This window comes from Sebastes fasciatus, chromosome 1 (genome assembly GCF_043250625.1).
Source record: "Sebastes fasciatus isolate fSebFas1 chromosome 1, fSebFas1.pri, whole genome shotgun sequence".
Classification (NCBI taxonomy): Eukaryota; Metazoa; Chordata; class Actinopteri; order Perciformes; family Sebastidae; genus Sebastes; species Sebastes fasciatus.
Genome location: NC_133795.1, coordinates 8,628,570 through 8,651,333, shown reverse-complemented (window position 1 = coordinate 8,651,333; position 22,764 = coordinate 8,628,570). Strand labels below are relative to the sequence as shown.

General features: G+C 41.2%; 1 protein-coding gene across 4 annotated transcripts in view; it reads left to right on the top strand.

Moving 5' to 3' along the window:
* Positions 1 to 22,764, top strand: part of tafa1b (TAFA chemokine like family member 1b) — a 158,341-nt gene that overhangs the window by 124,841 nt on the left and 10,736 nt on the right. For all 4 annotated transcript variants that reach the window (XR_012591456.1, XR_012591428.1, XR_012591438.1 and 1 more), the window contains 2 exons: positions 4,425 to 4,565; positions 22,128 to 22,252. Coding sequence is in view for 1 of the 4 variants with exons in the window: in XM_074615953.1 (XP_074472054.1) it covers positions 4,425 to 4,565; positions 22,128 to 22,252 (266 nt within the window). In the remaining 3 variants the exon portion in view is untranslated. The remainder of the gene's footprint in view (positions 1 to 4,424; positions 4,566 to 22,127; positions 22,253 to 22,764) is intronic.

Below are 22,764 nucleotides of genomic sequence, written 5' to 3'. Positions count from 1 at the left end.
CCCAGCTACCTGAATGAAATTATGTCTCGTCCAAGTGGCCATTTGTCGTCTAAGTGGCTCTCGTGACTGGCCCAGTAGAGTCATTGTGGAGCCATTTACACTGCTCTCTCTTCCACAGACCAGATGGTTCATACTGATCACACCTAATGTCCACCTGGCTGATGGCTGGACCTCACCCCATGGTTCATACACACACACAAGCATGTGCTTATATGTGTGTGTGTGTGTGTGTGTGTGTGTGTGTGTGTGTGTGTGTGTGTGTGTGTGTGTGTGTGTGTGTGTGCGTGTGTGCGTGTGTGTGTGTTAGGGATAATCCAGGATTCTGATGGCAATAATTATAATAATGATCATAATGATCATAATAATCAAAATAATTTGTTCTGTCCAAATTACATGTATTCAGTCAATGTCCAACGGTAACACAAACACAACCGTAATCCACTGAAAGATCACTTTTGTTCTTTTTTACAAGCTTAACCCCCACGGACCGTTTATTCTGTACATTACTGATGATCATTTTGCAAATTGTAGTATATTTATGTACAGCAGATTGTTTAATGTGCCTTAATGCCAACCATCGGCTTTGATTTATTTCAGTACAAGTTAAAAATCAACTGACTGCGACTCAATACTTGCTTGATTTATTAGGTTATTATTGTTCTGTTTTTGCTTTGAGTTATTATTATAACTGTTTGGGCACATTTTTTATCTCATGCTGAATTGGCTGTCAAGGTGAATCCTCCCGCCTTTCCTTTGTGGTGGGATTCATAATTTAAAAATTATGCAGTTTTTCAAACATCTGTTTTATCTAATGAGTTTCCACTCTGTTCATCTCAGAGTTTTCATTCACATATCTTGAGGTCAGAGATCAAGGGACCCCTTTGAAAATGGCCATGCCAGTTTTGCCTCGCCAAAATTTAGCCTGATTTTGGAGCGCTATTGAGCCTTCTTCCCGACAAGCTAACATGACATGGTTGGTACCAATGGATTCCTTAGTTTTCTAGTTTCATTTGATGCCTGTATCTTCACTCTGGCTTTAAGACTGAGTCCGCCACAACCTCTGAAAGACAGAATAGCAGCAGGCTGTCATATTGTAAAGAGGTTAACAGTTTATATAATAAAAGATCAATACTTGACGCCCGTGTATTGATACAACTTTGCCACGCAAAATATTGCACTACTATGCTGTATTGATTTTTACTGCACTCCTAATCAGTTACCAATATAACTCTTCTGATACCTTCATGCCAACACTCCTTGTTGCCACAACTTCCCCCAACACCTCAACCTCCTTTATGTAACTGAAGCTTTGGTATTGTTGACTTGTATGAATGTGTATGTTTACAGCTATCCCTGATTATGTATTAGTATGTGTTAAAAGGGGTTATTTGTCCTAGCAGAATAAATGTTGCTGCTCAGTTTCTCTCAAAGAGCGGAGCCTTGTTCGCTGAATCGTACTGTGTAATAAATGATCACTTTATGGACTGAAGTGTTTCTGGCTAAAATGGGGAAAACACACAATTCTGAAGATACACAAACTTGCTTCTGTAACTTAAGTCCCGCTGAAGAAACAAATCTAAAAGTCCCAGATCAGGACACATTACATCACATTTAACCAAGTGATATTAGTATGATTGGGGTTTCCTTTAGTTGTCCCTTGTTGGTTACACCTCTGTTGTCCTACATGTAACCTGCAGATCAGGCTTTGAAGCTAGCAGAGGGGATTCAACCTCATTCAGTATTCTGTGATGCAACGTAAAGTCCTCACTTATTCAGAGATCTGCTCTGACTTGAATGCAAGTCTGCAGGTCAGGAAGCTGTCGGTGAAATATTCAACGAGCCAACACATTGTGGGGTTTGGGGTTTTAGAACACTCGGGGGACTTTTCTCCTCACTTTTATAGTCTGTGTTCTGCCTCCTCCTGCCCAGAAATATCTAACAACAAGCGCTGAGAGAGTGACATTAATACTGCACGACAGCACGGTCCCGGCAGGACTGCAAATGTTTGCCTTTTAATCCGGGACTCAGCGGCCTTTGGTCCGGCCGCGGCAGACATTGATGGGAATGGGAGAAGAAAACTGTTGCCAAACTTGTCTGGGCTGCTGGGAGCTCAGGTCCGTAATTCATGACCCGAGCCCGGTTGTTGTCATGCCGGTGGAAGCAGACGCATTGTGGGAAGGACGCAGAAGGACGTCCTCTTTAAAAATTAGTAAAGGCCGAGAGAAATAATGCGCAAACAAGATGGAACGTGACATTTGCTTGTCTCCTCTTCTTCTTGCACTCTATCCTCGATCTATTCTGTGGATTGGAGAGGATAAGTTCAACCCTCCTCCTCTCCTCTCCTCTCCTCTCCTCTCCTCTCCTCTCCTCTCCTCTCCTCTCCTCTCCTCTCCTCTCCTCTCCTCAGTCCACTCCACAGTCCTCTCCTCTCCTCTCCTCTCCTCTCCTCAGTCCTCTCCTCTCCTTAGTCCACTCCACAGTCCTCTCCTCTCCTCTCCTCTCCTTAGTCCTCTCCTCTCCTCTCCTCTCCTCTCCTCTCCCTCTCCTCTCCTCTCTCTCTCCTCTCCTCTCCTCTGTCCTCTCCTCTCCTCTCCTCTCCTCTCCTCTCCTCTCCTCTCCTCTCCTCTCCTCTCTCCTCTCTCTCTCCTCTCCTCTCCTCTCCTCTCCTCTCCTCTCCTCTCCTCTCCTCTCTTCTTTCCAGGGATGAGCTCCAGTTTAATTGTTGGACGCTGGTGTCTGTTGCGGTGGCTGTCAAGGGAAGATAAAGAGTTTTTCCTGGGGCGTAAGGAAAGGGGAGAGCGGTGATGGAGGGCCTCTCTCCTGCAGCTCCGCTGGCTGCATTAGCCCCACGCTTTATAATTGTGTGAAGGGGGCACTTCCAGTGGCTCCCTCATTACTCACTGGCATGGCCAGTCCCTGGCAGCCAGACACACCTTGTCCTCTAGCTCTCTCTCTCTCTGCCTGTCTCACTCATTTCAGGATGTCCCTCTGCTCCATCACCCCCTCTCCCTCCCGTGGGCAATCCTCACTATTGTTATTTTGACCCAGCACCGCCATCGGCGCATATCGCCTTCTCTTTTCACAGAATTTTTTTGACATCCTCCTTTGTCAGACTGGGACCTATTGTACAGCATTTGCTCTGACTGATGTCACCTATGCTTTTGAGTTAATGCTTTAGTGTAGCACAGCCTAAGACTGTATTGGCTCTGTCATGAGCCTCAAAGGTGTCAGCCATCTAAGTGTATGACTGAAGCCTGTGACTGCCAGGTCTTCCCTGGAGGAGCGTCGACAAAAGGTTCATCCCTTTTTAATCACATTGACAACATACGGAAGACGTCAAGGGTGCAAAGGCAGGGACATTCATAGTGCATGATGTGATCTTCATCATAGGCTGATTGGTATGGAGTGAGAACAGCCAGCACTGAGTGAGAGGCAATTAGATGACATAATTGAGATGCCTCGAGGGCCAATTTGTTACACATACTTACAGTGTAAGTGCCCACTGATTGTACTGCAGCGTCCCTCACATCATGTGATGTGAAGCAGACAAGTTTCCCCAAGCCCATCTTTCATTCACAATGTTGCTTATTTGGATTTCTGATGTTGGTAAAAACACATGTAAGATAAGATGATCCTTTATTAGTCCCACAGCGGGGACATTTCGGTAACACTTCCTTTTACAGGTCTGCAAATGTAATGGTGATAATTAGCAAGTAAACTTTTTGAAATTTCTTTGGAATTACTGCCAAATTACCCCAATATTTACCTCAAATGTTATCGAAAATTACTTTATTATAAACATTATTCAATAATTATATTCTGCTTTTTCTCAATAGCTGGTGATTTATTTAATACATTTCCAGGAAAAGAATACAAAGTTAATTGATAGGCCTTATTTCAAGGTCTGCTGATAAATTGAATTAATAATTAGCAAATAACTTATTTGAAAGTTAGCTACCAGGTTACATTTGTGAAGACAATAAGTCACACAATGGTGAGATTTGTGCCTGATCAGAAGTGTTTTCTATTAGTTTTGGTTTTCCACCTCTGATGAAGAGCAGCGCACAGCCGCTTCTCAAGCCTGAGGGCCATATTTTAGAATATAATCATTAAATAATGTTTTTAAAAAAACAAGAGGCATCAATAAAAAAAAAAAACAAGATAGAATAAATATGTCAAATAATAAATAAATAAACAGTAATTAAATAAACAAAGATATAATAAGTAAAGAGTGAAAAAACTGAATATAATAGTAGACAGACTGAATGGTTGAGTATGTGTGGACTGTTAATGTTTAGTCTGTTAATGAAAAGTTACGGGGCCATCGTGGATGCTTCAGTTAATTATCAGTGGCATGTTTCCTCTCACATTAATCTCATTCATGTTCTGACCGTGTACCGCTGTGTCTGTCTGTCTCTCCACAGAGGGAGGTACGTGTGAGGTGATCGCCGCCCACCGATGCTGTAACAAGAATCGTATTGAGGAGCGTTCTCAGACGGTCAAGTGCTCCTGTTTACCGGGGAAAGTGGCCGGGACGACACGCAACAAACCCTCCTGTGTGGATGGTGAGGACGTCTCATGTGTTTTAACATTGTGCTGCTGCTGACTGTTAATTACTGGAGGCTCTTGTGAGGGGAAAAGTCCTCGTCTTACCCAGCCAAGTATCCCAAGAAATGATGCACAAATTACATCCAACATGCCAACATTCAGAGCCAACGCAGGAAGTAGTGTGTCCTATGTAAAGAGGCAGGAAGGAACAGTATTGAGGTGGTTTATGGCCGTGTAGCTGACTTTCATGCAGGAGGCCGGAGTTTGCTTCTTAACACAAACCTGCAATCAGCATTCACGTTTTTATTAACAGTAACTATTACCTGATTATTTGCCACAACTACAGTCTTTGCCTAAACCTAATCATACCATAGTTTTCATGCAGAGATATTATGGCTGTGTATTGATATGATTCAATATACTGCAATATATTGTGATACTGTAAGAAAGGGGATCTATTCAGATTTTTCTAGTCTAATTTTAGGAAAACTGTCTGTAATAGTTCACACTGACTGTAATATCCATAAAATCTTAGTAAAAGAAATTTCTTTTTATGCAATCAGAACAGTCCATTTATCAGAGTCCCTGTAACATCCAACATCATAGCATTACTTTGAGGATGCATATCTTTGCAAATGAAATAAAGTATTGACTGAGTTCATCTTTGTATGTAAACTATTAATTAAATAGTGTTTTGGAGAATCAGTACAGTATCACCAAACATAATATCTCAATACTCGTTATTCTCAATATTTTCTTACACCCCTAACAGACATATTAAGAATTTTAAAGATATTAAAGATACTGGCACTGAATGTAAAAATAAAATAGTAGTTTAACGCAGGGGTTCTCAACATTTTGTAACTTGAGGCCCACTTCTGATTGTTAAAAAAAATTCAGAGGACCACCTTCCTAAATAAATGACAAACTGGGCTATAAATATCTGTTATGCCACTGTCAGGTGTAATGACCCACATACTGTAAATATCCAGGTTACCCACACCCATCACTGCCTGCCATTAAGAATCCAAAGTATTCACCGCACGCTTGGGAGCTTTTACTGGTGCAGGGTTGTCTTCAGTTTTTCATTTCAAGAACCACTCCATTTTGTGGCATGTTATGTCGGTAAAGGGGAGACTCGTGGGTACCCATAGAACCCATTTTCATTCACATATCATGAGGTCAGAGGTCAAGGGAACTCTTTGAAAATGGCCATGCCAGTTTTTCCTCGCCAAAATGGAGCGTTATTTAGCCTCCTTCCTGACAAGCTGGCATGAATTCCTAAGCTGTTCTAGTTTCATATGATACCAGTATCTTCACTCACGCTTTAAAACTGAGCCTGTTACAACCTCTGAAAGACAGAATAGAGGCTGCCGGATTTTGAAGAGGTCTACCCATGTAACCATTGGACAGTACCTCCGCAGCCAACTAGGTGGCACTTTGAGGCCCACCAGTGGGCCCCGGCCCAGTGGTTCAGAATAGCTGGTTTAACGTAATATAATCATTTATAAGGACACTTTGCACATTTCTGGTATGAAAAATAGCATTCACGTCAAATTAATGAATTGACTGAATGAATGAAAACAATAAATAGGACACTGCTATGCAAAAAAATTGGATATTACTTAAATGTTAATAAAGTTATATTTGCAATAAAAGACCATCTAAATAACAGTTGTGTAATTTGTAATTAAATTACAATAAATCAGGATACAAATATGAGAATATTGCAAGAAATCTTAGACTTTTATATGAGAATAAGTAAAGAAACCTGAGAAGACGTTTTCCATGTAATCACACTGGAGGTCACTGTATATACAGTATCTGCTGAATTTAATTAATTATTACTTTGATTATATATGCATTATTGAATTATTACATAGGAGATTTCTCATTGATTCATTCTGCCAAACTGCAGCTGTGTACAGGACATGTGCGGTATAAACTTAATATTTCAAAAACAAGATGGTTCCAAGGCGAGCATCAGGTTTAAATGAATTATTTAAAAAAAAAAAATAATACTTATGTTTTACATAAACACTTTAGACAAAGACCTACAGCACATTCCAATAACTTCCTCTGCTGTTTCTCAGTGATTTCTCTAATAATAAAAATACATTCAACCATTAAGAACCCAGTAGTGCTGTGCTGCTAGGCATCATGGGAGTTAAAGGATGATCCAGTTGGGCTGTTGAACACCTGAGCAGGGAGCACGTTGCAGATCACATCGCCTAAGGCAGCTCAGGCTGATGGAAATGAATAACTAATAAACACAAGTCAGGGAAGCTCCAGGCTAGTGCACCTGAATTACCTCAGCTGAGAAAAACAAATCAGGCAGAAGCAGCTCCACGGGAGGAAAAAAAAAAAAAAAGCCGACAGGAAGTCACAAGTCTACTGAGACAGAACTGCGATGCCCCCCTTCACGCCAGGAAGCTCATTTATTGCTCCTCAGCCTCGATCTTTACACCCCCACCTCCAGCAGAGATCAAAGTCATCCCTCTGACTGCCCTCTCGACAAGAAGTGACACCAAAATATCTTCATTATGAAGGATGTTACATGAAGGGCCAGACAGGCCTGCTCAGTGGGCTTCACAGGGTTGGTTAGCCACAGCTGACACTCAAGAAAACCCTAGAATATAAATTAGATATGAGCCACGGATGGCACAAAAAACTTTCTCTCCATGTACTGTAAAATGACCTAAAGCCTTATAAAACTTTTTTTTTTGCGCGGAACAGCTACATTTTGAGTCCTTGAGACATTTTTGTTCAAGAAAGGAATGTGTTTGCCCTGTGGTCGGACACATCTCCTGAATGAAACATTTAGAGAGCTCTGACCTTCAGATGGAGACTGTGTTGTCCTTGTACAAAGAGGCAGACAACCAGACACTCTCTTCCACAGCACCAAACAGCTAGAGGACTCCTTTTATATTCACTCACATTGTGTCTTTTCACTAAACATGGCCTTAAGACAAACCTAATAAAAATTCTGAAAACCTCAACATCAAACTGAGACATTTTCTTGACCACAACTAAAAATTACACTCCAGTCCATAAGATGGAAACCATAATAGTTAGAGATGGGGCCGATCCGATCCAATATCGGTACTGGCTTCACAATTCACACAATAATGGTGCGTGGTGTATAGTGATGGTGTACTAATGGTGGAGAACGTCCCTCCGGCTGTGTTACGGCTGCAAAGAAGTTAGTTAGCTACGCTCGCGGCTTTAGCATGGATGTCGAGTGGCTGCTCCAAGCCCAGAACAGGAGATAAACATGATAAACGACACATTACTATCGTTTGTATTTTCACAGTAACGGTCCTCTGGCTCTCGACTAGGTAAACACGATCGGCCTATAATTTTTTTAATCATAGTGATGGTCTTTCAGCTCTCAATAAACCATTCAACATGTAGGCTACTTCTAGTGGGTATTTATAATCTAGCTTGTCGTATATGAACCGCTATTCCATCTGATTACTACCTCTGCTTGGTAACCATAGCAACCTCTCATCACTTCCTCTATTCCATGTCCTCTGGTCTCGCCTTTTTATTACTTGATCTAAATTAATGTATGCATAAAAACATCTGGTCACACACACCACACTATTTTATAACAAAGCAGATTTAAGGTGGATATTTATTTCTCTATACAGTTCTTTCAACACCTTATGAAGACTTGTCAGTTTGCCGTTGCTCTCGTCTTTGAAATGATCCTATTACTTCTGAACTCATGTATAGAAATCTACTAGGAGTTGATAATGGCTGTGCACTTCATATGTTCTAAGTTTTTCAAAACGTTTAAGGAGTTGCCATAGCAACTTGGACTCCTACACCTGTTAGTATGTGAAGCCTACTAAACCTATTGAGTTCAAATCAATTGTGTTGGAATACATTTAAATTTAATGCAAAATAAGAATGCAATGCAAACTGATATCGGAATTATATCGTATCGGCTAAGGGGGTAACGATCGATGTATCGATTCAATGATCAACAATCCAATATCATCAATGCAAAGTGAAAACATCAATACTTGTCGTCATCTTTAAATATACGCCTTTATTTTGAAATTCACATGGCATGCCTGTGTCACCATTTCCGTCCAAGCGCACCTCCTCCCTACAGAGCCAAGTAATACAACTGTCAAATCATACTTTAAAAATAACTGATTATGTTAAATGGTTATATGATATCGTCTAATATTGATCGCAGGCCACTGAATTGAATTGAATGCAAATCGTATCGTGGCAGACTTTGTAATATCGGCAAATATTGTAATCTTTGTCCAAAGAATTGACATAATATTGTATCGTGATTAAATTGTGAGTTACTCATCTAGTATCGGCAGATATCCAAATGCAGGTATCGGATTGGAACTGAAAAAAGTGGACCGGTGCATCTCTAGTAACAGTAAAAGTTACCAGTAGAAGTAGGACGAAGGTATACAAATTAAAAACTAAAGTACACGGACAGAAGAATGGAAATGAAGTTGGAGATGTTGTTAACACTTCATGCCTCTATGCTTCAGGCTCCTGCAGCGAGAGTCCTTGCTGTTTGTGTATTGACTAACAAGCTCTTATAGAGGGGAGTGGTGATAAAAATGGAAATGACAGGCCGCTGAGCAGCAAGCTACACTATTGAGCACCACTGCACCACACTGAAAGCGTTAAAAGGACCTGACCTCTTAATAATTTTATTTCCTTTAGTCGGGGCCTTTGCCTCCTCTCTTGGATAATTTCCACCTGCTTAGAAGTGAGTCAGACTGTTATTTATTTAACACAGAAATCACCACGGGATGAGGGCTGAAGGGCAGACGCAATAATTATGTTATTATTCATAAGAGCTCATCTGTAGTCGGAGGTGTCACGCTTTGCAAACACGCCATTTAATTAAAGGATCTTTTTTTGTAAGTGTGGAAATAAATGGACACAGGGTGGGGGTGGGTGAGGGCGGCACTCCGTTCGAGGCTTTTGATTATCGAGGAAAAGGTATACGTGAAAGTTGCATGTGTTTCTCAACCGGGCCCCGCGGGCTGCGGCTGCACCATGTGAGGGATTATAGACTTGTGGAGTCAGTGGTCTGTCCCCTCAGCAGCGCACCGGCCTGGCCCAGATGGAGCTTTCTCCCCAGGTCCCGGCGTTATTAATGTTCCGTCCAGATGAGGAACGATGCCGCAGCCCAGCTCATCTCGCCACACCCCTGGGGGACACCTGCCGCCCCTGTACCATACACAGGTTATGTTCCAACAAAAAAAAAAAGAAAAGAATATAAAGAATTGCCAGTGCTCTGATAGAACAAATCAAAAGTGTGTCTTCCTCAGAGGTCATCTGGTTTGGACACACATACAGAGCCTGGAGGAACGAACACTCCTTTATCTTTGGCCAAATTTTGCAGAAACAGGCAGTCTCCCCGACGTGCTGTATTATCGGTCATTAGCATCAAACTCCAACTTCAAAGCACGCAGCGAGGAGCGGCGCCATTGTCGAGTGTTTACTACCTCGTGAAAGCGGGCCTCGTGGGGTTATTGCAGTTGCTATTGGTAACTGTTTGGGTTGTTATTAATATATGGGGATGTGACGACAGCTTGCGTTGGGAGGTGTCGTGCTCGGTGGGGGTCTGCTGTCAGATTATCCCTCTAGTGGGAATTGATTATTAGCTTTGACAAGGAGAACTATGTCCCAGATATGTCAGGGCCAACGAGGCTCTTAGTGAAGAACATCCCTTTTAACAAGTCAAACGCTCATATCTCTCTCCAGCCTCGCCGGGCCGATCACATGCGCTCGGATTAGGCGCTCATCACTGCACCACTGCCTTTATCCCAGTGTATGAGACATGTAAGCCCTCAGCCACAGTATGGACACACATACACACACATACACTCATTTACTCAACACATGCATGCAGATGCCCTCCTAAGCACACATGCTCCGGCGTTGTGTTGTCATGTAGCCGCTGTAGCAGTAAACTCTTTCTACATGAGATGCACGCAGATGCCCGCTCGCTGCTGATCACTGATGGGGAATGAACCCTTCTGTTTGGCTGCGGGCGCGTATAGCCGAGCATGACAGGTTGTCATGGTACATTTGAGATACATCCAGGGGGGGAGACACACATGGACTAGGGGAGGGACAAGAAGCGCTGCAGTTCTTCCACCTACATTACTGGTCAAACAGCTGCAATCAGAATATCATACGCATGTATGAGTAGGATGCACAGTTTGACATGGTCTTTAAAACATGATTGTTACATTACAAGGAAGGCCACCATTGTTATCAGGGATTTCATGATACCAGAAATGTTGTATTGTCGATATACCAGTGAAATGCCATGGCTCTTGATAGCAATTCAATACCACGGTAAAAACTAAAGTAAAACAATAAATCACATGTACTTCAACATCCACTCCTTTATCACCGTTTGCATACTGGTTTTTGTTAGGAAGTTAAACATAATCAAATTAATCATAATTCCATGTCTATTATCTATTTTATATCGCTGTAAAAACATCTCCTTCAAACAACTGGATTTCTCGCCAAAAGCTACATTTTACAAAATTACATTTGAACACATCATGATAACATTATAATTGACCTTCACCCAATTATTATCTTTACTGAATAGAGCTTGAATAGAGCATCATAATGTAACTCAATGGCATCTCCCGTGTTGAAATCATCAGGAGGAGAGCGAGTTAACTTTAGCTGTTAGCAGCCAGTAAACAGCACAGTCCTGCACAGAGCTAACAGCTAAAGTTAACTAGCTCTCATCCTGTCGATATCAACACATATTTGTTGTTTGCAATGTAACATTATCAGGGAAAAAATATGGTGCGTCAATAGAGAGTTTACTGCGTCCCAAACACATTTTTAATCGTCCCCGGGACGACAGCGCGCTGTTAGTCTCGAGCCATGACAGTACCTACGGTACCTGCAGTACTGTCGAAAAACGAGTTCTGTCACGTTTTCAGAATTTTGGCATTGACTTGGTTCCAAAGTATCAGATCTTGTGACATCCGTAATTAGCGGGAATGTAGTGTATCAAACCAAAACCATGTCCTTATATGTGTTTTGTGCATAAATTAGGGCTGTTAATAGATTCAAATAGTTAATCGAGATTAATCATCAATTTTTCATCTGTTCAAAATGTACCTTAAAAGGGAGATTTGTCAAATATGTAATAATCTTATCAACATGGGAGTGGGCAAATATGCTTGTTTTATGAAAATGGATGTATATATTTAATATTGGAAATCAATTAACAACACAAAACAATGACAGATATTGTCCAGAAACCCTCACAGGTACTGCATTTAGCATAAAAAATATGCTCAAATGATAACATACCAAACTCAGGCAGGCAACAACAGCTGTCAGTGTGTCAGTGTGCTGACTTGACTATGACTTGCCCGAAAACTGCATGTGATTATCATAAAGTGGGCATGTCTGTAAAGGGGAGACTTGTGGGTACCCATAAAACACATTTTCATCCACATATCTTGAGGTCAGAGGTCAAGGGACCACTTTGAAAATGGCCATGCCAGTTTGTCCTCACTAAAATTTTGCCTAACTTTGCAGTGTTATTTAACCTCCTTGCACAGGCCAGCATGTGTTTCTAGTTTCATATGATACCAGTATCTTAAAACTGACAAAAAAAAATTGGCGTTAATGCGTTATTATCGCGTTAACTTTGACAGCCCTAGTATAAATACATATCTGGTCTGCAAAACCAGAGTTTATTCATAGTTGTACTTGCTTGCATGGATAGCAAAGTCCAAACTGATGACACCCAAGAACAGCCAAGCAAACATCTCATCGTCCTATTATAAAATCCCTGCCTCCCCCCACAGTTCGCCTCTCATATTGTTCTACAGCCCCCTGCTACTGTATGTGGTTGGCAAGACGCAAACCTGCTGCAGATACTGCCTGAGGGGATGGACAGAAGGAGCATATTATACTGCACAATAGAAAACAATAACTCCGTTCTCTTACTGACAAACACACACACACAGGCAGACATAACGAGAGACTGACAAACAGTGAAATCCTCCTGGGCCAAAAAAAGATGTTTGTGTCTTTGGAGAAGTTGAAGATAATGATTGTGAAGCAGGTTTTCGCCTCCATTTTGTCACATCCCACTGAGCTCTCACAGCATCGACGATGTGATTAGACTCTCGACCTTTAACCTGCCAGGAGACGATCTGACCCTCCGCTGGAGTTCAGAGGTTTCCTTAGTTTGGTTTTTCCTCTCCGTCTCTCTCTCTGTCTCTATTTCTTTAAGGAACATCATATTTCCTTTCTGCTCTCACTACTGGAGAGTAACAAGTGCAGAGTATAGAGAAACATAAGGCAGATCTCTGTCAGCTGTGTGGGAGGTACGTTTTCGTAAATGGCTTTTGTACCCACATAAAGAAAATAACCACACAACAAAAGGAGTCATTGTTCAACCATTAACAGGTGCGCACGCACACACCTACTCACACACACACATTAAGTCCACAGGCACGAAGTTACACTCACTCATGGATGCTCAAAATGCACACAGACACACTCAACAGTAATCACATTCAATAATTCTGATACTAGAGTTTTCATCATAATAATATTACAGAGGAAACCGCTTATATGTGATCATGTCTGTCCGGGTCAAGTTGATCACTATAAGCAGATATTCTTTGTTTCTCTTTATTTCTCGTGCAGATTACCATCTAATTGACATTTGTATATTCACTACATGAATATAAAGTCATGAAACAGGCCACTTCACTATTTACAGGCTCGCTGCCAATAGAGTGCAACAGGAATGAGTCCTAAAACCAGGAAATGAGTTGGCATTTTGACACTTCCGGTTCCCTCATTTGGAAGTCAATGGGTTTTTAGTGAAATGCCTGAAATAAGGTCTGTGGTTAACACAAGCTGAAGAGAACTTAACGCTTTGTTCTACGATATAAAATACATCAGTAAATATCCCACTTGTGAATTTTGAAGCCTCTATGTGTCTTAAAAAAGGCGGTTGCTAACAAGTGGCTAAATGAGACTACGAAACGCCATCACGCCGACTCGTCCAACTTTACAGCCTCGTTGTGTATACTCGCATTCATGCAACCGTGGTGTAGTTTGTTTACAGCCTAACGTTAGCTTTTTACTTCTGGCGATTGCATTCATACTACAAAAATCATAAAAGTGGTGTTCATTTGTGAAGTTTATCATAAACATGTGTTTACCACAGAGATTTTTTTCTGCAATAATCCACAAGCCAATTGAAAAAATCACATTGGGTTTTTGTCGAGGGAACCAGGGCGATGCTAACTTCCTGGTTGGCCTACAAAAATACGTCATCCCTGGAGCACACACTTCTTCTGCCTTTTCCAACACCAAGGGCTCGCTTGGGGTGAGACTTTGCTGTTTCTCTGCTCTTTCACTGTAGCGCAGGCGGTGAACAGCGGCCCTTTGCCGGGGCTCCTTGTTCACTTTTTCAACAGGCAAATGGACTGAGTTCCGGGAGCTGGCGGCATGAAAGGAGACGGGCCGGGCGCCGTTCGTCTGCATGTGCTGGCCGGTTGAGGATCGGCAGAATTTCACTTTAAGCGGGCATTACGTGACCAGGCATTATCAATCCACCTGACGAGGGCGGCTTCAACCGCAGGTGTTTTCCCCGTGCGCATTCGTTTTCTGTAAGGTAGTCTGAGGAACACCACGTTTCGCTGCTGCATCTGATTTCATTCAGAGAAAATTATTTTTTTTCCCGTCATGATTTCAATGTTTACGCAGCGCCAGCCTTTGGTAGCCAGCTGGAATGTAGACGGGTTACCGCGAGCCGCAAGGCAAAGTAGCCTATCAGGCTACTATCATATACTGTATATAGAATTACCGTAGTTTTAACAATTTTTCCATATGTCGTCTGTATAAAAAGATCCAAATAAACACTGTAAACGGACCACTTGATTACTATAGCTGAATTATTTAAACCGCATTTATATAGGAATTCTCTCTGTCTTTACCATCCCTTTTAATATTTTATTCTCTTTATTCTTTATTCTCTTTATTTATTCGCCCCTCTGAGGGTTTTCTGCACCATGTAATTTCAATTTGTACCTTTTTTATATATGTAAATCTAATGATTCTCTGCCAAGCTTTTAGATCCATATACAGTAAGTGGTTTTCTACTGTAATAGCAAATACCACTATACCACATGTATATTTTAATTATAGCAATCTTGACCCAGAATTATTCCACATGCTGTGTTCGTCTCATGACTGCCAGTACCGTTCAGTGGCATTTCTGAGAATTCATTTTAATTAAAAAATATACCATGCTGAAAATAATCAAATGAAAACACAGGAATTATTCTTCAAGTCTGCGGGTGTCCATTACAAGTTCATAAATTCAGAAAAGCTGTGTGATTAGAAAGCCAAACGATATTTCCTGAATAGCTAATCAAACCTCGGCTCTCTCTTTTCTGCGAGGGGCAAAGATTAATGCAGAATAATGACTCTCTGAAGCTGACCTCTGGTTCAGGGGTCCAAGTCTCAGTCCCGCTGTAATTACACACTTGCTTCATTTGCTTCATGCACCCGTGACCCTTTCAATACTTTACCGCTGTTGCACAATGCTTGCACTCATAACTCTGTCTCATTAGCAAGGAATTGTGTTTTTTTTTCTAATCAAGCGGTTCACTTTAACTCTGTTTGCTTACGTGCTTGATTATATGGTGAATGATTGATTGATTGGCTGTTTGTTTGGTTAATAACCGGTGATCCGAGCACTTGGAGGACTGACGTAAACTAATCAGGTGAAAGGAAGAGACAAAAGAACTTTCTGGTAGTAGAGATAGATGACCTGAATGAGTCAGTGAATGAAAAGAAGTAGGGCTGTCAAAGTTAATGCGATAATAACGCCTTAACAAAAATTTGTTTTATCGCCACATGCAATTTTTAGGTTGTAGTGGGTTCAGTTTTAAAACTAGAGTGGCGATCGTGGCATCATATGAAACTAGAAAACCTAATGAATCCATTAGTACCAACCATGTCATACTAGCTTTTCACAAAAGAGGCTAAATTTTGGCAAGGAAAAACTGGCATGGCCATTTTTAAAAGGGGTCCCTTGACCTCTGATCTCAAGATATGTGAATGAAAATGGGTTCTCTGGGTACCCACGAGTCTCCCCTTTACAGACATGCCCACTTTATGATAATCACATGCAGTTTGGGGCAAGTCATAGTCAAGTCAGCACACTGACACACTGACAGCTGTTGTTGCCTGTTGGGCTTCAGTTTGCCATGTTATGATTTGAGCATATTTTTTATGTTAAATGCAGTACCTGTGAGGGTTTCTGGACAATATTTGTCATTCATTTGTGTTGTTAATTCATTTCCAGTAATAAATATATACATAATTTTTTTATAAAGCAGCATATTTGCCCACTCCTATGTTGATAAGAGTATTGGATATTTGACAAATCTCCCTTTAAGGTACATTTTGAACAGATAAAAAATGTGCGAATAATTTGCGATTAGTCTCGATTAACTATGGACAATCATGCGAATAATCGCGATTAACTATTTTAATCGATTGACAGCCCTAAAAAGAAGTGATGCTGGTTGTTAACCGTGATCTTGTGGAAAGCATCGATCCTGCATCTAAAACTGTAAATTCAACCAAACAAAATGTCACGAGCATTTAAAGCCTGATTGCTTTCTGCTCCAGATCTTGGCTGAAGGCGACTGATTTCAGTGACTCACCAAAAAGCAGACACTACGGCTGACATCACTGGAAAGCCATCGTTTTGCTATGATTAATCTAAGTCCACCGAGTGCAGTGCAGGCCGTTCCAAGTTAAAAAAAAAAAAACATTAACTATTCATTGAGCCCACAAATTCACATTTTGACAAAGACAGAAATCAATTCACTTCCTCATCAGTCAAGGTGTTCAAACATCCTGCTACCTGGCAGGAACGTGTCAGCGAGTTCAGTCCATCACATCACAGTGTGCGCTCACAGCTGATCTGACAGATGCACTTGCAAAAAGGTCCATCGCCTCGTGTTTTTCAATCAATTCCACTCTTGGTTGTTTGTCCATCAAGGCTGAAGACTCCAGCCTGCTACATGGCTAACATCTTGAATCACTTTCAGTCCTTGTTTGCTTATTATTTCAAGCCCATCTGTCATCTCTGACAGTATACAGCAGCTACTTTATGGTAACATGTGAGGATCGTGTTAATTGGTGTTGGTGCTTTAAACCACATCCAAGGCTTTCGGCTTGTAAACAGATGGAAAATTAATAATCGGCCCAAAAGGCTTAGTTGGGACAGTGGTCAATTGTAAGTCCCCCTTCTTCCTCCTCCTCCTGCACTCCCCAGCAGACACCGAGGAGGAGTACAGTTTGCTGATAGTGGAACAAAGGTTGTACCCTCCATGCTGACGGCTGCACTGGGAGTAGTTAAAGTAAAATGACTGTTGGAGGTCAGTGGTCACCAGAGAGTGATGCATGGATCTCGGCCCAGACATGGCTCTTCTCCAGTGGTCAAGGTCAGAGTCAGATGTCCTGGCCCGGGTACAGCCACGGACATCAAGCGAGTGTATTAACATTAGGCTCATTAACAGTCTGCGCCGTCAAGTTTTCTCAGATCGACCTGCTGTATTCCACATAGACCGACTGAAATAGATATTTACGGCAAAAATCAAATTTGAACATGAATATTTATAAGATGTATTTCACATTCACTGCTCATTAAAGTTTTACTCTCCTTTTAGTACAAGATGGGAAGCTGTCAAGGTATTAATTAGGGTTGAGCAAAAGTGCATTTTTTGAAAGATGGCACGTTATCAACATCATCTGGTTTGTGTGCTGTGGAATAATATTACAGTAAGGCTTTTCCGTTCTTAACACAGCCATGCTCTAGTTTACAATTTCTGGACGATGACATATTTTCTGCTTAACAATGCGATTTGTCAAGTCTCTGGTAATCCATCTTTGATCTTGTGGGCGTGATATGCAGACAATAAGGAGGTTGCGCTCTCTGTGCTTGGAGAGTTTATTTCCAAGCTAGAGAGTCATGAGCGCTACTTAAGCACAACCTCATGAGTAAAAATAAAATAATAATGTTAGAATTAGGCAAATTTATTGATGTCACGTGTATCATGTGGCTGCAATTTTTAAGTTTATACATTTAAAGATCCCTCCAGATATCTAACTATAAAGCAATGAATCTCTGTCTGTATGTCCTTTGCATATCTCTAGAACCGCTCATCCAATCCACTTCACACTTGGCAGGTGTATTGCCGGGGACCCCATGGGGTGCAGTGTCGAGTTTGGTGCAATTTGGACACGTGACAAGTTCAATATTAATATAATATGAAAAAACAAGCAACCAGCGCTCTCTTCAGCAGTGGGTGAGGAGCTTCAGGGCTCTGCAGTCGAGCATGTTGTCCGCAGGAGGCAGAGCGCGGCTCCTGCAGTTCACTTTTGCTAATGGATATACTGTACTAACGTTACAACAAGCAAACTACCCATCACTTCCTTGGAGTCAATGAGCGATGAGTGGTTCTCGCCACTGCTGCAAGCAGCACTTGGGGCATGTATGTTGGAGCAATTGGCCCGCTCCAAACGGCCACGTGTTCTGAACGGGCACGAGCCCCCGACAATGCCGCAAGCAGCCGTACCGGGAGGCTACCGGGTGACAAGCAATCGGCCCGTTCCAAATGGGCACGTGTTCTAAACAGCCACGCCACGAGCAGGCACTGCCCTAATATTCTAAAAAAACATAATTTGATCTGTGTTTTGTTTTTTTTCACAAAGAAGTTTTTCCCTAATTCAAAAACATTGTACAGGAAGTTTATATTGATCATAATTAGGGCTGTGTATTGGCAAGAATCTGGCGATATGATACGTATCATAATACAGGGTAACAATTCAATATATTTCGATATATAGCGATACTGTTAGCAAAGCGAGATATTGCGATTTTTTTCAAACCTTCATAGTATAAAGACACACCATATGTGTAAAATCTGAGTAAAGAAAGTCAATATGTGAAATGGGACTAACTACTATGGGGACTAACGTCATCACACATGAATAAAATTGGACTCTTTGGATCCACAAGTCTCTCAGCTTTACAGTTATATGTAATTCAGAGACTGTTTAGGGACCCCAGTATGCAGAAATATTAAAATACATCATTTAAGAATAGGTGAAAATAACACATTTGTACTGCATGCCCAAAACTGCATGTGATTATCATAAAGTGGGCATGTCTGTAAAGGGGAGACTCGTGGGTACCCATAGAAATCATTTTCAATCACATATCTTGAGGTCAGCGGTCAAGGGACCCCTTTGAAAATAGCCATGTCAGTTTTTCTCCGCCAAAATTTTGCGTAAATATGAAGCCTTATTTAGCCTCTTTCACGACAAGCTAGTATGGCATGGTTGGTACTAATGGATTCGTTATAGTTTCATAATAATGCCAGTATCTTCACTCTAGCTTTAAAACTGAGCCCGCTACAACCTCTGAAAGATCGATTGCGTTAAAGAAATTAGTGGTGTTAGCGCGTTAACTTTAACACAAATCAGAAGTTCTTCCCTAATTCAAAAAAACTGTACAGTAATTTAATATTGATAATCATAGAAATAAATAATGAAAACTATGAATAATTCTATGAAAAACTTCACAGGTCCATGTAATGCGGCCGTTTCCTGGGCTCCCCTTGTATAAATTATCCATGCTTCATGTGCACACATTTCAGGGCACAGAGGGCGAGGTGAATTCAATTCTGTGAAGTACAGTAAATATCATTCAACTTTCATGCAAAGCGGCTCTCATGTTCCGGCACCTTGTGTGAGTCAACTCCCGCCTCGCTTTTGCTCCCCTTTTCCTCTCTCCCTTTCCCTGCTTTCTCTCTGGCTCCATTTGAAGGAATTGATTTTTGCTTTGCAGGTATTACTTCACCATTTTCAATTTCAAGTGGATTCTGCATTCACACTGTTGAATATAAATCCTCCTCAGTTGGGTGATATAATGAAAAACAACTTCTCCCCCCCCCCGCGCTCTGTAGCGAGAAGAAGAAGGGGGCTAAACAGAGTGGCGGTGTCGCGGCACGTCATCGTCACTCGGTGGAACTGATTAAAACCCATCTCCTCAAGCCTAAGTCATAATTTGCCACTTAACAAGGACTTCCTGCGTAGTTATGGTGTTGCACCTAAACCGCAGCTGAATGTAAACATGATTAATGATGTGAAACGCATATTTAGCCCATGGATGAAGACGGAGGGAGAATAAGCAAGGAGCATGATGGGCCAACATGTGGTAATTAGTGGATAAGGTAAACAGCCATGGGGGGAGCCAAAGGGCGGGTTCGCAGCCTGTTAGTGGATGCTCTCGTTGTGGCGCTGAGTATCCTCAGAGCTCGTGGAGGGAGAAGCGAGGGAGGAAGTCAAGAAATGCATCAAGTTCACTGAGCAGCAGTGGGGTGTTGCTCTGTGTCCAGTCTGGTATATATGTGAGTGTGTGTGTGTGTGTGTGTGTGTGTGTTCACACAGAACGGCAGCACGCTCTGTGCTGCGAGGGACTGCACTTTAACCGTCTCCTTTCATCAGTCGGACGGCATGTTGCTCATACTCACAATTGATTGGTGGTTGGCCTGTAACCTTGGCAACACAGGCTGGAGGGGAAAGTATATTTTTCCAAATGGTTCAAGAAAATGGTTTTGGAAAATGAAATGATACTGGTTTAACTCATTGCATTCAGTCTTCTGACCTTCATGTCCTCTTTATGTTAACATGATAAAAAGGACATTTTTAGAAAACATTATATGCTGAAAAAAATTCTGTTGGGGAGTAAAAAGAGGATTTTATTTGAAAAACTGCTTTGAACTTTTCACGTTTTGCTGTCAGACACCTCATACGGAGGAGAGTGAGGAACTAAAAAGTTCTCCGCACATCATAGTTAATAAATGAATCAGAACTTGACTTTCAAAAAATGGTTTCGATATGTGTGCTATGAATTAATTCAAAGAGCGGTTCCCACTGCAAGACATCTGGATTTAACAAAAAGAATAAAACTATATCAAATGCATTTTTGCAAAGGTGCTTTTTAGCTTGCTTGATATAAAATACTGTTAGAAGTAATACCGTCGTTTACTTCAAATACATCACAACTACGCGGATGTGGAAGAGCAGGGAAGAAAAGAGGAAAGGAGGAACGGGGATCTTGATGAGAACATATTTGTTTTTGTCGGATAGCTGGAGGAAGAATTCAGTCGATGTTAATGAGAGGCAATTAGTTTTGATTAAAAATGAGATTGCTCCCCTACATGCAATGTAGCTATATCAAAACAAAATAATGATTAATTTCTGTTTGTATAAGACATTATTGTCGACAGCAAAAGTACCCATGCAGCAACGCTACAATCGCTCTGAGGCCGAAGAGGAGGGAAAAGATCCATTTAGAGGCTCGGCTGGGTGTTATAATATAGTGTATGCGTGCACATATACAAGTGTCCCTGTGTACAACATGTACACTAAATGTGTTTGCGTGGGAGGTTTCTGCATGCATTCAACTTTTTGTGATGATTCTGCCTTCTTTTTAAACACTGGTTTATGTTTTTAATTGTATGCTATAATTATTGTTAAGCTTACTTTTAATGCTCATTTAAGTTTTTTTTTTAATTACGCCCTGAACTTTTGTTCATTTTTATCTACTAAATTCACTTATTTTTTCCCTTTTGTTGGTATTACCAGTATTTGTATGTATGCATACTGAGGCTGGGACGATACACCTATCTCCTGATTCGATACTATCACAATTCTTGGGTGACGATTAAATATGTATTGCGATTTTTAAGTATTGCGATTCTACATGTATTGGGATTCGATATTATGATTTATTTTAACACTAAACCATGGGAAAAAGTGGAACCATACACTTCTAAGGACTTTTAAATTTGGAAAATATCTAAATTGATACAGTAAAAGTGTTGAATTTTCAGCATAAATGTAGTCAGAGATGTCACTGTCAGGAATTATTTATTCCAGCCAAAAAAAAATCAAAGAATAACAACATTTCCCTCACAAATTAGTGGTATTTTCTTTTTAATTTATAAGGGAAATGTAATGTTTTATACTTCTGGTGAATATAATCCAATCAATCTTATTTCCATATATGTATATTGTATATTCAGTTCTCTTTGTTAACACCTTATTTTGAAAACCGGACGTAGTCACACATGTATACTCCCGCTAACTTTGCCAAGTCCGTCTCTAGCTCTCCCGTCAGCTCCGTTCTCTTTATACATCCAAGTTCAGCTCCATCGGGGCCGTTTGAATGCATTTAACATAAATGTCAGTATATTGGTGCTATGCAGTTGTAGCGTCGGCACGTTTCCATACTTCCATGTGTAGTGTTTACCACTTTGGATTTTTAATGTGAGGGTGCAGGTCGTATCCATGCGGACACTGTATATATATACAGTATATATCTAGGTGAATCGATTTTTTCCCACCCCTAATGCATATATACATGAATGTGTGTGCACAAAGGTGTCTGCGTGATAAACTAACCTGCTTTGTTACGTATCTGTTCCCCCCAGCGTCCATTGTAATTGGGAAATGGTGGTGTGAGATGGAACCATGTCTGGAGGGAGAAGAGTGTAAGACTCTGCCTGACAACTCTGGATGGATGTGCTCCTCTGGGAACAAAATCAAGACTACAAGAGTGAGACCTCACACACACTTGAGCACAAATGCATTTACTTGCATGCACAGACCTACACCCGCAATTTACAGATGCACACGCACATGTACAATATACGCACAGAGCTGTTCTGTACGCACATTTAACCCCGACATACACACAATTGCACACATATCCACTTGTGCACAGTAAATGATCAAATACCAGACAAATTTCACTTTACTAGTCAACCTCCCTTCTTGGGCTTGAAATGAGGAAATCACTAGATATAACAAGAGGCTGTGTTTGAATACTTTGATTAAATGCTTTAGCAAAGCTTTTCTGCCAACTGCCTGCTTAATTTTTAATTAATCTTCTGCCATTTAACAATCAAGCCAGCACTGTGTCACAAAGCATGTGTCCCACCGTATAGAGAATACTCAAAGAGCGCAGCACATCTGTGCCCTCTGTATAACAAGATGGACTCTGTTCGGTGTAAGCAACCTATCTAAGGGCCCATAGTAGTAAAGAACAAACATAAAGAAGGCAGTAAA